The following is a 16,370-nucleotide window of genomic DNA, read 5'->3' on the forward strand; positions in this document are numbered from 1 at the left end:
CATCCCGAAAAATGCACTGTTTGGTGTGGTTTGTACGCTGGTGGAATCATTGGACCGTATTTTTTCAAAGATGCTGTTGGACGCAACGTTACGGTGAATGAACACATTTCGAACCGAACACTGATTTTGGTAATAAAATTCAATGATTTGCAAGCGTTGCTCGTTAGTAAGTCTATTCATGATAAAATGTCAAAGCATACTGAGCATCTTTCTCTTTGACATCATGTCTGAAATCCCACGTGATCTGTCAAATACTAATGCATGAAAATCCTAACCTCAAAAAAATCACCCTTTATATAACAAGTAAGAGCGTGCTAAGTTCGGCCGGGCCGGACCGAATCTTATATATCAAGTTATAGTCCGATTAGGGCCTCAAAAAGAAAAAACGGGAGATCAGTTTATATGGAAGATGTATCAAGCTATAGATCGATTCAGACCATATTGCACACGTATGTTTAAGGTTATGGGAAAAGACGTTGTACAAAATTTGTGCCAAATAGGATGACAATTCCACTCTCTAAAGACTCAAGAAGTCAAGATCCCCGAGCGGTTTATATGGCAGCTACATCAGGTTATGAACCGATTAGGACCAAACTTCGCATACATCTTGGAAGTGATATCAAAACACTATGTGGAAAATTACATCCAAATCGGATAAGAATTGCGCCTTCTTAAAGCTCAAGAAGTCAAGACCCAAGGTCGGTTTATATGGCAGCTATATCAGGTTATGAACCGATTTAAACCATACTTAACACAGTTGTTGAAAGTGATATCAAAACTCAACGTACAAATCGGACGAGAATTGCGCCCACTAGAGGTTTCAGAAGTCGGTTTATATGGCAGCTATATCAAAACATGGACCGATATGGCCCATTTACAATCCCAACCGACCTACGCTAATAAGAAGTATTTGTGCAAAATTTCAAGCGGCAAGCTTCATTCCTTGTAAAAGTTTGCGTGCTTTCGACAGACAGACGGGCGGACAGACGGACGGACGAACGAACGGACAGACGGACGTACATGGCGAGTTCGACTTAAAATGTCCCGATGATCAAGAATATATATATTTAATGGGATCTTAGACGCATATTTCCAGGTGTTACAAACAGAATGACGAAATTAGTACACCCCCATCCTATAGTGGAGGGTATACAAATTAATATATGTTTGTTTGTAGTGGTGGTGAAAATAGAGTTCTTAATTTTTTGATATCTGAAGGGGGATTGGACCCTCCCCTCCCATATTGCCATCGGCCTCAAAATTGGATATCAAATATGTTTGCTAATCTCAAATAACTTTTATTTAAACCCATTATTGCAAAAGTCTTTCTGGGGGTCCACCTTTTCCCCAAAGGAGGCCACCGTAGCGCAGAGGTTAGCATGTCCGCCTATGACGCTGAACGCCTGGGTTCGAATCCTGGCGAAACCATCAGAAAAAATTTTCAGCGGTGGTTTTCCCCTCCTAATGCTGGCGACATTTGTGAGGTACTGTGCCATGTAAAACTTCTCTCCAAAGAGGTGTCGCTCTGCGGCTCGGCGTTCGGACTCGGCTATAAAAAGGAGACCCTTATAATTGAGCATAAACTTGAATCGGACTGCACTCATGGATATGAGAGAAGTTTGCCCCTGTTCCTTAGTGGAATGTTCATGGGCAAAATTTGCATTTATTTACCTTTTCCCCAAAACGCCCCACAAACAGAAATTATTTACTGACCATCGCAATATGGGGTTCAAATAAAGGTATTTGGAAGTAAAATACGTATGTGATGTCCAAATGTGGGACCATGTATTTGGGGCACCGCCTCTTCCATAAAACACCCCCAATGAGCACAAATTTACCGACCATGGCAATATGTGGCTCAAATGAAATGTATTTAAGATTTGAAAACGAATTTGATCGCCAATTTTGGGGCCAAGTGTTTGAGGGGCGCCTCATTCCATAAACTCTCCTTAAACCAATGGCCATATGGGGTTTTTATAAATTGTATATGAGAGTAGAGCACGATGCCGCTATTTTTTTCAGGGTTAAGTGTCTGGCGCACCTCCTCACCCCCGAAAACAGTCCTAAATCGGACATACCTTTTTACCGATCATGGCATTATGGGGATCAAATGAAAGGTATTTGGGAGTAGAGCACAAAATTCATACCCACTTTCGGGTGTCCACACCACCAAAAAAGTGAAAGAAAAAAAAAATAAACTAAAATAATTTAATTAATAAATGTAATATAATAATAAAAACTAAAAATTACAAATTAAATTTAATTTAGAAAGATTGACACAATTTTTTTTTAAATTATTACCTAAAAATTTAAACTAAATTTTTAAAAAATTTTAAAAACTTCTTAGTTTCAATTAGAGGTAAAATTAAACTCTAAAGGTTAAAAATTTAAATATATTTCTTTTTTATATATAGTTTAAAGGTAATATTTTATTTTTTTTTTCCTAACATGCTATTTATCTTAAAAATAATTTTAGAATTTTCCTTTTTTTATATCTTAAAGTTATAAAATTAAGTAAATTATCATAAATTTTATAATTTTTTTCAGTAAGTATACAAAGTTATAACTTGCCAAATTGTCACGTAGACACTATTATTTGATACAATAGGCCTCTAGTTTGCCAAATCTTTTTTCTTTTAGTAGACTTATTACAAATAAAGCCAATTTTGTTATATCTAAACAAGAATTCAAAATCAATTATTATGTATTTAATGCATATTATTTCTTAAAATTAGTTAAAAAAATAAAAATTAGTTAAAAAAATAAAAATTAGTTAAAAAAATAAAAATTAGTTAAAAATTGTTATATTTCAATGTTGAAAAATTATCTTAAGTATTTATAATTGGAAAAAATACTTTTAGTTTTAGAAACATTATCGCCAAAATTATTAAAAAAAAATTTTGTTTTATTTCAATTTTTGTATATTTTCTCAAAACCAAAAAAGAACCAGAAAACGAAAGACATTAGTTTAAATAAAGAGGAAAAATTCTTTGAATAAAAACGCTTGTAAGTTTATTATTTGAATAGAAAAAGCCACAAAAAAGGAATAAAAAATAGAAAATCCCTTAAAAAGACTGACTAAAGCTAAAAGAAAGCTTGGCGCTAGAAGCTTGGTAAATATTATAGAGTGGTTGGAATCACTAAAGCAAAAAAATAATGAGTACTAAAAATTAAGTCACAAATTGGTAGCACTTAAAGAAAAATTAAAAAAAAAATATTAATTTTATAAAAAAAAAATTAAATAAAGAGGAATTTAAGGAAAACTAGTGATGGTCTCAAAAGAAAAGGAGCAAAATTTTGTTAATGTAACATTAAGCCTTTAGACAAAACAAGCGTTTTTATAACAAAGAATTTTTTATATAATTTTGTTTTTTTTTTAACTTAAATTATAAAAAAAATTTAATAATTTAAAGAAATCGGTATATCAAGTAATAAACATTGAAAAAAAAAAAACTTTTATCTACTAACAAATTTTCTATATGAGCCCATCACAATTTTCTTTAAAGAAATCTATGCTTAAAAAATATTAACACATGCAAACTATAAGAAAATTAAATATAAAAATATTTAATATTTCTTTATTTATTTCCTTATTATTTTTATACACATACAAATATTGTCAAAGTAATTTTTAATTGTCATGAACTTAATACCCTTGTTATAAAAATTCTGTAATCCCCTTTGCAACTAATCAATATAGTCATCCCCGCCCCTATAACGACTCTTAATCGCCCTAAACATCTAGGACGATTAAACAATGTCAGAATGCCTGTATATTTGTCTGTCCGACCATTTTCTATCTATTATTATCACAGTGTCTAACAAGTAAAAACGTGCCAAGTTCGACCGGACCAAATCTTGGGTGGCCACCATAATGGATTTCGGGGCGGACCCTCCCCCTTATCCTAATTTCAGAAACGCCAAATCTCGGAGATGGGTGATGCGATTTAAGCGAAATTTTGTGTGCTCTCTTATAGTGACCTACAAACAAAAATTCGGATGGGGTACCTAGGGGGGGGCGCCCCACCCCAAAACCTACCAAATAAATATATACACTAATCACGGCAATATGGGACTCAAATGAAAGGTATTTAAGATTAGAAAACGTATCTGATATCCAATCGTCGTACCAAGTGTTTGGTGGTCAACCCCAACCCCCAAAACACCCCTAAATCGGACATATTTACCGACCATGGTAATATGGGACTCAAATGAAAAGTATTTGTGAGTAGAATACGAATCTGATATCCATATGTGGGATCAAGTTTCTGGGGGTCCACCCCAAAACGACCCCCAAAGGAGACAAATTTACGACCATAGCAATATGGGGCTCAAATAAAAGATCTTTGGAAATAAAGCACGAATCTGATATCAAACGCCATAAAACCACCGCCATAAAACCACCCAAATAGGACGTATTAGCTAACCATTGCAATATGGGGCTCAAATAAGAGGTATTTTAGAGTACAACAAGTATCTGATATATATTTTTATGGTCAAATCACTGAGTGGCCTTCCCATCTCTCAAAACAGGCCCCAAAACGGTCACGTTTCTCGACTATGGAAATATGGGGCTCAAATTAAAGGTAATTGGGCATAGTACTAGGACTACGTAGGACTACGATTGTGATATCAACATTCGGGACCAACAACAGTCTGACAGACAGATTGACTGACTGACTGACTGACTGACTGACTGACTGACTGACTGACTGACTGACTGACTGACTGACTGACTGACTGACTGACTGACTGACTGACTGACTGACTGACTGACTGACTGACTGACTGACTGACTGACTGACTGACTGACTGACTGACTGACTGACTGACTGACTGACTGACTGACTGACTGACTGACTGACTGACTGACTGACTGACTGACTGACTGACTGACTGACTGACTGACTGACTGACTGACTGACGGATTTCGCTTGACTGACTGACTGACTGGCTGACTGACGGAATAACAGGCAGATGCACAGATAGCCAGACGGACGGATTTCGCTTGAACGAAATGTAGGCAAAATAGGTAACCGGTAAATGGGTCTACGTCTACGTAGACCCACGACTACGACTACAGATACGAGTTGTGTGATACTCGTATCTGTAGTCGTAGACGGATTTACAAATGTCATCCGAGGCGCCAAGTAATCTAAGGCTTTGGGCCCCGAGAGATTCCCTAATGCTGAGGAATCTGAATCTAAACACCGTCGAATACCTTACAACTCTCCTTAACCTGTCTAAGAACATTCTCATATTACCAAAAGTTTGAAAGATGGACAGAGTGATCCCACCAATGAAGCCTGAAAAGATCGCGAGAAAGGGGGAGTCGCACAGACCTATCACCCTGAGTGACAAACAGACAAATTGGACAGACATCGGATAGACCGATATATAGACGGACATACGGACAGATAGACGGACAGACAGACAGACTAACTAGCTGACTGACATACAGACGCACAGATAGATATGACTACGGTCATACGGACAAACAGGCAGATGGACAGATAGCCCGACGGACGGACGGTAGTCGCCTGAACGAAATGTAGGCAAAATCGGCAATCGGCAAAAAAGATATCACACAACTCGTATCCGTGGTCTCTGAGGTGATAAAAAGCCATCGTAATTTATCTTAGACGAACTTAGAAATGTCATTCGTGGCGCCAAGTAATCTAAGGCTTTGGGGCCAGAGGGCATCTTTACACTAAAACTGAGGAATCTGGATTTAAATAGAGTCGAGTATCTTACAACTGTCCTCAAATTGTCTTTAAACACTCTCATAGTACCCCATGTCTGAAAGATGGACAGATGGACAGAGCCTAAAAAGGTCCCGAGCAAGGGGGAATCGTACAGGCCGATCTCCGATCTCACCAGAAGCCAAAACGCTTGAGGGATTACTCCTCCCGAGCCTCGTTGGAGAGTTTACATTTTTCGGGCATTTTCATGGATTTCGAAGACGGCATAGCACCTCATATGCTTTGTACGTCATCACCGCAAACATTTGCCGTGGCTTCAATCAGCCCAGGTCATGTGATAGGACGGTTCTCGCAGCTTTGGGCTTATCGAAAGCATTCGGTGGCATTCAGAAATGCAAAACTATTCGAGGACATAGCTATAACATGTACAGCCAGACCTGAAACTCTGGGTCGCGAATTATCTGTGTGATGCCGCCCGACCCCATAAGCTGCTCCAAAATACCGCTCAAATGAACATGGAAACCGATCGAGACAATATGGGACTCAACTTGAAGGTATTGGGGAGAAGAATACGAATGCCTTCTTCCCTACCCTCAAAAACGCAAAAAACAGAAAAAAATACCCATCGTATCGATATGGAACTCAAATTAAAGGTATTTGAGAATAGAAAAAAGTATTCGTGTGGCTACCAAATTCGGAAACAAACGTAGGGGAACGCCAAATAACCCAGAGAAGGACATGTGGCTGATCGAAGAACATGTGGCTGAGACTATGTGGGGTTCAAATAAAAGATCATTGGGAATGGAGTACGAATCTGATATTAAATTTAGACACTAAGTGTCTGGGATGCCACAAGGCTCAGAATTAAATCCAAAACTGACATGAAACTACATCGAGACAATATAAGATTAATATTTAAAGTCTATGAAAGTAGTGTAAGAATGTTAGGAACCAAGTGTTTGAGTCTACCAAATATCATGCAAAACGACTGGGACAATGTAGGATTTAAATGAAAGGACTTTGGGAGTGTATGAACTGAATATCCGAATTTGAGGCGAATATCTGTGTCCGACCACAAAACCCCTCTAGTGGACAAACAGGCCGATCGCAACAATATGGAACCTTATTTAAGGCATTTTAGGAAGCCTCCACCATAGCGCAGAGGTAAACATGTCCGCCTGCGATGCTGAACGCCTGGTTTCGATCCTGGCGAGAACATCAGAAAAATTATTTATCCATGAAAATGCCCGAAAAATGTAAACTCTCCAACGAGGCTCGGGAGGAGTAATCCCTCAAGCGTTTTGGCTTCTGGTGAGATCGGAGATCGGCCTGTACGATTCCCCCTTGCTCGGGACCTTTTTAGCGGTGGTTATTCCCTCCTAATGCTGGCAAAATTTGTGAGGCAACCTGCCGTATTAAAACTTCTCTTCCAAGTGGTGTCGCTATGCTGCACGTCATTCGGTTTCGGCTATAAAAAGGAGGCTCCTTATCATTGAGCTTAACCTTTATTCGGACAGCATTCATTGATATGTGCGAAGTTTGCCCCAGTTCCTTAATGGAATGTTCATGGGCAAATTTGCATTGCATTTCCATTGTAATTAAGGCACTTTGATACTAGAGTACGAATCATACATGGGGTCTGAAATAAATATTTCGATGTGTTGCAAATGGAATGACAAAGTGAATATACCCCAGCCCTTGGGCACCACCACCGAAAAAATTACATTCTTATTGTTTGTACTTATTTTGTTGCATCAAATGTTTATAAAAAAAAAAATATAAGCGCCAAAACCAAATTGTGACTTAATTTCTAAGAATCTTCTAAAACAACTAACTTAAGAAAAAATAATTAAAAAAAATTCACACTATTCTTGCCCCCTTCCATTTCCAGAACAATCGCCTGGCCCCCCATGTCTCCGAACAAATCGAGAAACTCATCGATGAGAAATGTCGAATTCTTAACAAAACCGGCACCTCCAAGTCCAGCGCTTTGCATTTGGCCAATTGGATGAAGGGTCAGTTGGATAAGCAACAGGAACAGGCTCGCCAGGTGGTGGCACGCTTTATACCTGAACCCCATCCAAATGATAAAATCCGTCATGAGCAGGAAGATGATGCCTCAGGGGCAGAGCAAGCCGATGAACACATAACCTATTGGACGCGCCAGCAGCTGGAAAAGCGAACCCAAGAACTGAATTTATCCAAGGAAAATGGTCTCTCCGCCCAAGCGAATTTCGGAGGCAAACGCCACAGTGGTGTGGATGTACTAAGCATGAGTGGTTTCTCACAATCAGAGGCAGCCAGTCAAATAAGTCAGTCGCATAGTACCACCTCCGATAGTCAGGTAATATGTTTGGTTAGGTTAAGAATTTCCTCAATTTAGCTCCTGGTTTTAGAGAGTTGCAAAATTTAAAATTGGCTTTAATATAACAACATTTGCCCTTTCTCCTTTCATTTGTTTGACCCTTCTTTTGGTTCCCACACCCTTATCAAAAACCAAAACAAAACTGGAAATCATTGCTCCCCGTCCTCTGCCATATAGATCACAGTACGTTCAAGCCCCATTGTCTTAGATAAATTAGCCGTTTGTCGCCATTGTCATAAAAATTGCCAGAAAAATACTAAAAATGCTTCCACCACCAATAACAATGCATCCTCCGACCAATTACAACAACCACATCAGACCACTCATATGACTGAAGATCATAAGGACACAGCCAATGCCATGAAAAATTCCAATAGTTGTCCCCTCTCGCCTACATCGCTGCAAAGGGCCACTGCCTCGGGCCTAATGTGTAATTCGCTAAAGGTGCAGCACAGTCAATCGTCACCACATCGTTGTTGTAATGTCAATGGTAGTGCCAGTCGAGCGAGTAGTATCACCAGCATATCATCGGGCACGGTAACTGGAGACAAGCCAGCTGCCGCCGCCCAGCATCCCAACGCGCACAGTAGTAATCGTGACGTAGATGATACCGAAAGTGATGTGGCCCAATTGCTAACCGATGATAATTGTGCCTCGGAAACCACTGTAGATGAGGAAGACCATGGGCCTGCCGCCCCAGCTGGCAAGGCTGGCCACCGTAAAGGCCCCAGTGAGGAGGCCAACACCAGTTCAACGACCAGCTCGGCCACCAGCTCCACCACAAGCACCACCAGCATCAGCAGCACCCAGCTGGAAGCGACCGGCGGTTCAAGCACCAACAACCAGGAAACGGACACCGACACCGGAGTCTCTGGTGCTGAGCGATTCCCCGGAAGGCTCAGTCATTTACGAATTCTAGATCAACGCAACGAGGCCATGTTGCTGGCCAATGGCCATTGTGCCAGTGAGGAATATGAGAATTTGGATCGTCATAAGCCTGAACCCCCTCCCCGCAAGATATTGAATGTGTCACCCAAGAAAGCCAAAAACAGCCAGCAGGAAGCCAAGATGGTGGGCCAAGTACATGAGACGGTCAAAATGAGTGTCACCATAACGGAAACAGCGAAAATAGTACGCATTGAAGAAACCTCCAGCAACACCAGCCCCACGCCGCCTGTGAAAAGTCCTCGATCGCCGAAAGCCCCCAAATCGCCAAAATCCCCCAAAACTCCTCTCACCCCCAAATCGGACAGATCGGCAAGTAGTTCCAATAAATCCAAACAATTTGTGGCCTGCACTTGCAATTGTCTACCTGAGGATTTTGCCAATGCAACGCTCTCGCCGGAGGAAGTGGAGTTGAAGACCTGCAAAATGTTGGAGTCGCCCAAACAATCTCCGAAAATGCCAAAATCGCCTGCTTTCAAAACTGAAGACAGATGGAAAGGAGAGAGAGAAGAGGAGGCCGAAAAAGAACCCTCTAGCAAGGACAATCCCCATAGGTTTTGTCGCTGCACCTGCTCGCAAAATAAAGCCAGTAAAGAAGAGCCAACCTTAACCTCCTCTGAGGAGAAGGACGACGATGATCTTTCACTTATGCTGATAGGTTTGGCCCAGCTGACGCCCACAGCCAAGCTCTTGAATATGACCACACCCACAGCGCCCCTGCCCACACCCACACAAACATATAGCAACTATGCTGAGAACGGTTTTGTACCCACCATAGCCATAGTACCTGCCACCCCTGATTCCGTGCTTACCAAAACCTCCACCAATGTCTGGGACAACTCCACCCACATTACTACCTCCCCCGCAGCGGCATCAGGTAATTTGCTCATTAGCAATATACCCCGCCATCAAGCTGTCATCGAGAACATACCCGAAGATTCCTGTGATGAGTCGCCTTTGGATGAGGAACCTCCCTATAGGCCCATGATGAATACCCTGAGACGTTATGGTACCATGTCTAGTTTGGAAAAACTGCCCTCCGAGGATAGAGGAGAAAATGACTACGATGATGATGAGGATGAAATCGATGATGTAGAGGCCGATGATGATGACGATGAGGAGCTCATGGATAAGGCCCGAGCGGACAATATTGAATTGGATAGCGAAATACGAGTGGTCACCAAGGCAATTTATTGTAATGATGAGGCGGGTGGTTCGGGAGGGATTTCAGGCTCCACAGCCAATGCCTGGACCAGTCGAGCCTCCACCTTTGTTTCGGGCAAAATGTCCTTTTTTGAAGAATCGCGAGCCTTTATCGATAAATATTTGGGTAGATGGAATCAAGATCAAACAGATAATAACAATGCCGCCTTGACCTCGGACCCGGAAGAGCAATTGGATGAGTGTACCTCGGGAGCCACATCGGGTGAGGAAGTTTGGGGCACGCCCACCAGTGGGGGAGATAATGATGACATGCATATGGCCAACTCGGAGAATACCCATTCGGTAAGACGACACAAAATAAACAAAAATTTTTATACTAATATTTTTTTTTTTTAATTTGAATTATTAGTCCCCCACCAAGTCCAGCAACTCCCTTAATGATGATGACGACACCGAACTTATGATGGATGAATTGCTGATGGCACCGCCCATGTCAGCCAGCTCCATAAGAGGATTATTGCCACGGTAAGTACAGTAGTAAAGGCTTAAGGGTTGAAGACTTTAAATCAAAACAATTGATTGTCAGTTCAAAGTTCAAAGGAGGAAGGTTTTGGTTACTCTCCATTGTGTCCACGTAGTTTAGGGTAATCTTTATATATGCTCTATACAAATATTTCTATTAAAAATATCCAGTCTAGTGTAAAACTTTAGTTAGTCTCTTAATATACCAATACAATATTTTTCAGTGTGTTTTTTTCTAATTATGGTAAAGTAATTAAATTGTATTAATTTCGTAAATATTTCTCTCATTTTTTTCCTCTCACATATTTCTTTTTGTAGATTTTACAGGTTAATATTTGTAAATGCTTTAAAAAAAATCATTGTACATCTCTCTATATATGCATAGTTTATATAGTCATTCATTAAATTCATTATAGTTAGAGATATGAAATTTTTTTATACCATTGGGTTGCCCAAAAAGTAATTGCGGATTTTTCATATTGTCGGCGTTGACAAAATTCATACAAAATTCGACAAAAATCCGCAATTACTTTTTGGGCAACCCAATATTAGTATTTAGAATAGTTTGTGTAAAGGTTTAGCTAAGCTTTTTGGGGGCTTAAGAATTGTAGAGTTTTTCTTACACTTAAAAAATGTAAAGATGAGGATAGTCAAGTTTATTAACCCCTGTTCCTTAATGAAATGTTCATGGGCAAATTTGTTGTGATTCTAGCACAGGCACAGCGCCAGTAAGACGGGCGAATATTAGTGACAAAGCTACTGATGACTGGTTGCCAACTAAAAAATACATCCTCTTATGCCAACCAAGAAATGCACCCACAAATAGTGTCTAGTCATCGAACATAGGCGAAATGTGTGGCTTAAACTAAAAGTAAAGTAAATAAGGTGGTCAATTTTTTTCGAATGTTAAGACTCTCTTGACCCCGGAGAGGTATGACAGGACTTCTGAAGATATATAAAAAGGGAGAGTCATTCGTCAGAGACCAATCGATCATCACGCACAACAATTGAACGAGGGCGTAGATATTAATGCTACAATTTGAGGACACCCAAGAGGACCCAAGCCTTGGAAACATTGATAGCAATGTCAGAATAACGACCTTGATAGTGAGGCCTTGTCTGTTCTGAAGAAAATCTCAAATGACAGAGGAGATTCATAATACTGGTAATGGTTCTGAAGTCTTTACTCTTTGATTTCCTTTAATAAGACGATCAGCTCATGAATGTATGTTAGGTGCTATATTTAGCTGTGTACCAATATAAACCGCACTTCTCAAGGCTAAAAGAAGTCAAAACTAAATACCACGTACAAAATTTCAGCCATATTGGATAATAAATGTGATCTCCAGAGGTTAAAGAAGCCAAATCGGGAGATCGGTATATATGGGAGGTATATCAGGGTATGGACCAATTTGAATTATACATGGATGTGGGAAGCTGTAACAAAGCGCTATGGGCAAAATTTCGGCCATATTGCATAATGATTAGGCTATAAGTCAAATCGGGAGATGGATTTATATGGAAGCTGTGTATATATATAATAATAAAATGGTTTAAATCACCCTTGGCAGAGATGTTGGAAGTCATTACAAAATATTACTAGAAAAATTTCAGTCAAATCGAATAATAATTGCGCCTTTCAGTGCCTGCAGAAGAGATTGTGGTATATCGGTGGGAATCTAACGATTTCTCGGGTAACAGCTGTGGCCTTTGCTGCCAGACAATAAATTTGGAGCTTTCATTAAATACAAATATTGACCATGAACATTCCACTAAGGAACAGGGGCAAACTTCTCACACATCAATGAGTGCAGTCCGATTCAAGTTTATCTCAATGAAAAGCACCTCCTTTTTATAGCCGATTCCGAACGGCGTGCCGCAGTGCACATTTTTGGAGAGAAGTTTTACATGGGACTAAGGAACAGGGGCAAACTTCTCACATATCAATGAGTGCAGTCCGATTCAAGTTTAAGATCAATGATAAAGGGCCTCCTTTTTATAGCCGAGTCCGAACGGCGTGCCGCAGTGCGACACCTCTTTGGAGAGAAGTTTTACATGGCATAGTACTACACAAGTGTTGCCACCATTGAGAGGGGAAAAACGCCCCTGACAATTTTTTCTGATGGTCTCGCCTGGATTCGAACCCATGCGTTCAGCGTCATAGGCGGACATGCCAACCTCTGCGCTACGGTGGCCTCCTGAAGCTTTCACTAACGCTTTGGAAAAGGATTTAAAAAACTTTCACAAAATAGTTTAAGAGCTTTCCGAAAAGCTTTTTTTCATTACATAAAAGCTTTTAAACTTTTCATAAAAGCTTTTAAGTGCTTGATAAAAGCTTTAAAGAGCTTTAAGTAAGGCTTTTAAAAGATTAGTAAAAGCTTTACGAGCTCAAAAGGAACACTCTTAGAAGCTTAATAGAAACTAAATTAAAAAGTTTTTATAATAAAGCTTTAAATTTATTTTTTAACGTCTTTACAATACACTTTCTCTAAGCCTAAATGAAAGCTTCTTCTTTAAGCTTTAAAGGCTAAAATAAGCTTTAAAAAGGCTTTGCAAGAGGTTTCTAAAAAGTTTTTAAAGCCCTTGCTTTAAAAGTATTCACCTTGAAAAGAAATCACAAAATGTCGATAGCTCAAAGCTTCTCAGGAGTTAGCTTTAATAACTTTAAATGTCTCTTTTAAAAAGCTTTTCAAGATCTTCCACAAGAGCTTTTAACAATAATTCCGAAAAGCTTGCAAAAGTCTTAAAAAAATTAAAAATCTCCTCGGATGTGAATTCAGAAAAGCCCAAAAAACATATCAGAAAAATTTTATGAAAACAAAAATGTTATAAAATCTGTTTACGAAGCGGCCACAGTTTTATAAAAATCTTTCAAAAATGCTTTTAAACGGCTTCTATAGAATACTTTCAAAAATTTTTTATGAAAACGGTTCACAAAATCTTTTAAAAAATCTGTACTAGAAGCGGCCACAAAAGTATTACAATAAGCTTTCAACTAGCTTTTAAAGAAAGTATTCAAAAAACTTGTATGGAAAGTTTGAAAACATTTCTCATAAAAAGCTTTTATAAAAAGTTTCAAATAGCTTTCGCAAAAAGCTTTTAAAATTGGTTTTACAAAAAGTATTACAATAGCCTTTCAAAATGTTTTCGTAAAAAAGATTTCAAAAAGCGTTTATAAACAGTTTTCAAAAAGTTTTCAAGTAGCTTTTACAAAAGCTTTACAAATTGGCTTTACAAACGATTTTACAAAAAGGGTTGAAAAGTTAAAAAAAAGATTAGAAAATAGGTCTTACAAGAGGTTTTACAAAAAGTTTTTGACCAGGTTCTACAGAATGTTATCAGAAATGCTTTTATAAAATCTGTACAATGCTTTCATAAAACATTTTCTAAAAGCTTTTATAGAAAGTTTTCAAAAAGCTTTGATAGACATTTTTCAAAAGTCTTTTTAAGTTTTATAGACAGTTTTCAAAAATTTTTATAAAGTTTTCAAAAAGCTTATATAAAATGTTTCCAAGTAGCTTTGAAATTTGGTTTTACAAAAAGCTTGTAAAATTTATTTAACAAAACTGATTTAAAAAGGATTAAAAAGCTTTAAAAACAGGTTTTACAAAAAGCTTTCTAATGGCTGCTACAGAATGTTTTCTAAAAGCTTTCAAAAGCCATGTACAAACGCTTTCAAAAGCCTTGTACAAACACTTTCAAAACGAAGGCCAAAGTAAGCTTTTTTAAAAGGTCTTCCTAGAAAGCTTTCAAAGCCTTTTGTGGCCTTATATATTCAATCAAAAAATATAGATTGTCTCCAGCTTCCCAATAGCTGAGATGATAGAGAGCTTGGATTACCAGGGCCGTGTATTCGACTCCCCTGAGGCTTTGATCGATCGTCACAGTGGTGTCACAATAGACAAAAATATCTGACTTTACAAACCAGAATTAACATCTAAAAAATTTTTGATTTGTTTTGTTACAGTTGCCTATGACGCTGAAAGCCTGGGTTCGAATCCTGGCGAGAACATCAGAAAAAAAGTTTCAGCGATGGTTATCCCCACGTTATGCTGGTAAAATTTGTGAGGAACTATGCCATTTCAAAAAATGGTATGGCAGTAATGTAAAAACTTTTCTCCAAAGAGATGTCGCACTGTGGCACGCCGTTCGGACTCGGCTATAAAAAGAAGGCTTCTTAGCTTGAAACTTGAATCGAACATCACTTACTGATATATTAGAAGTTTGCCCCTGTTCCTTGTCCATTACTTAAAAGCTTCCGAAGAGGGAAGTTCCATGGAGAAACTAACAAATGGGCCATATTTGGGCATTTTTCGGCCGGAAGATCCTACGAGAATAGGGAGATAATTAGTATTTGTGTTGCAGTTGTGGAGGCCACCGTAGCGCAGAGATAAGCATGTCCGCCTATGACACTGAAAGCCTGGGTTCGAATCCTGATGAGAACATCAGAAAAAAGAATTTTCAGTGATGTTTATCCCCTCTTTGAGGAACTACGCCATTTGAAAAAATGGTATGACAGCCATGTAAAAACTTCTCCCCAATGAGGAGGCCCCTAATCATTGAGCTTAAAAATTGAATCGGACGGCACTCATTGATATGTGAGAAGTTTGCCACTGTTCCTTAATGGAATGTTCATGGGCAAATTTGCATTTTTTATGTTACAGCGCATAACAAGGCAATTGGCTTTCTGTAGGTCGACTAGCAAATGCGACCTAAAAGATTTTACGTCCACTTTCTGTAGGCATTTTCTTGTGCAGATTTGCTAAAAACAAGGCCTTTAAATTTTCAGGAATCTTAGTTTCAAATTTAACAAAAAGCGACAGGTTGTATTGATTATACTAAAAAAAAGGAATTTTATTGGAAATTCCAACGAATTTTGTAGATTTCTCTAATTGCCTGAGGGTTTTATACTCAGGCAAATTTTGTTTACATTTATTTTCGTCACATCAAGTCAACTTCACGAGAATAGTATAGTAAGAGAATAGCTTAATCAATTTGTTAGTTTAGAAAATGCTTTTACTTCAAACAGCTTTAGTTTAGCCCTAGGTGTAAGGCAGTTAATTGTAACATCATTATCATTCTTAACTTTTAAAGTAAACAGAAACAAAACATTTTGTTAAACAGTAGAATTTATATTTTCATAATTTTTAATATTTTTACATAAAATCGAAAACAACGTTATGTCATCAACGAACCAATTTAAAATGTATCAACTCAACCAATCATAATCATCCCTATGTATTTCAAATATCATCATCATCATCATTAACTTTACCAAAAAAAATATATGAAAAAATTAAAATTATAACAAAAATTTGCAACAAAATCAAAAAAATCGAAAAACCAAATACGTGCAACTACTTCACTCCAACCCTCCCATCACAACATTACTTGCATTCATCATATATCGAAAAAATCTAAACAATAGACGACGCCTAGAACCTTTGTTTGAAGAGGAAACGGAAAGTGACGAAGAGAAAACTCAACAGGAAAGTGAAGAATTAAAAAAGGTGGGTCACCATTACAAAAATTGCATGAACAGAGCAACGCTTTGAGTTCTTTGATTTTCTTACTTCTAAGATCTGTTACTCACCAAATATCACTGGCGAAAAGCATAGCATTATCATTGCATTGCCTTGTTAAGCACAGTGGGAGAAAATGAATGTCCAAAG

At 38.4% G+C, this 16,370-nt stretch overlaps 1 protein-coding gene across 1 annotated transcript in view; it reads left to right on the forward strand.

The window, feature by feature from the left end:
• LOC106088311 (uncharacterized) overlaps window positions 1-16,370 on the forward strand; it is a 227,333-nt gene that overhangs the window by 197,224 nt on the left and 13,739 nt on the right. Inside the window, exons 9-12 of the mRNA XM_059368310.1 lie at window positions 7,594-8,046; window positions 8,245-10,518; window positions 10,586-10,701; window positions 16,127-16,208. Coding sequence (XP_059224293.1) covers window positions 7,594-8,046; window positions 8,245-10,518; window positions 10,586-10,701; window positions 16,127-16,208 — 2,925 coding nt within the window. The remainder of the gene's footprint in view (window positions 1-7,593; window positions 8,047-8,244; window positions 10,519-10,585; window positions 10,702-16,126; window positions 16,209-16,370) is intronic.

Source organism: Stomoxys calcitrans, chromosome 4 (genome assembly GCF_963082655.1).
Source record: "Stomoxys calcitrans chromosome 4, idStoCalc2.1, whole genome shotgun sequence".
NCBI classification, from domain to species: domain Eukaryota; kingdom Metazoa; phylum Arthropoda; class Insecta; order Diptera; family Muscidae; genus Stomoxys; species Stomoxys calcitrans.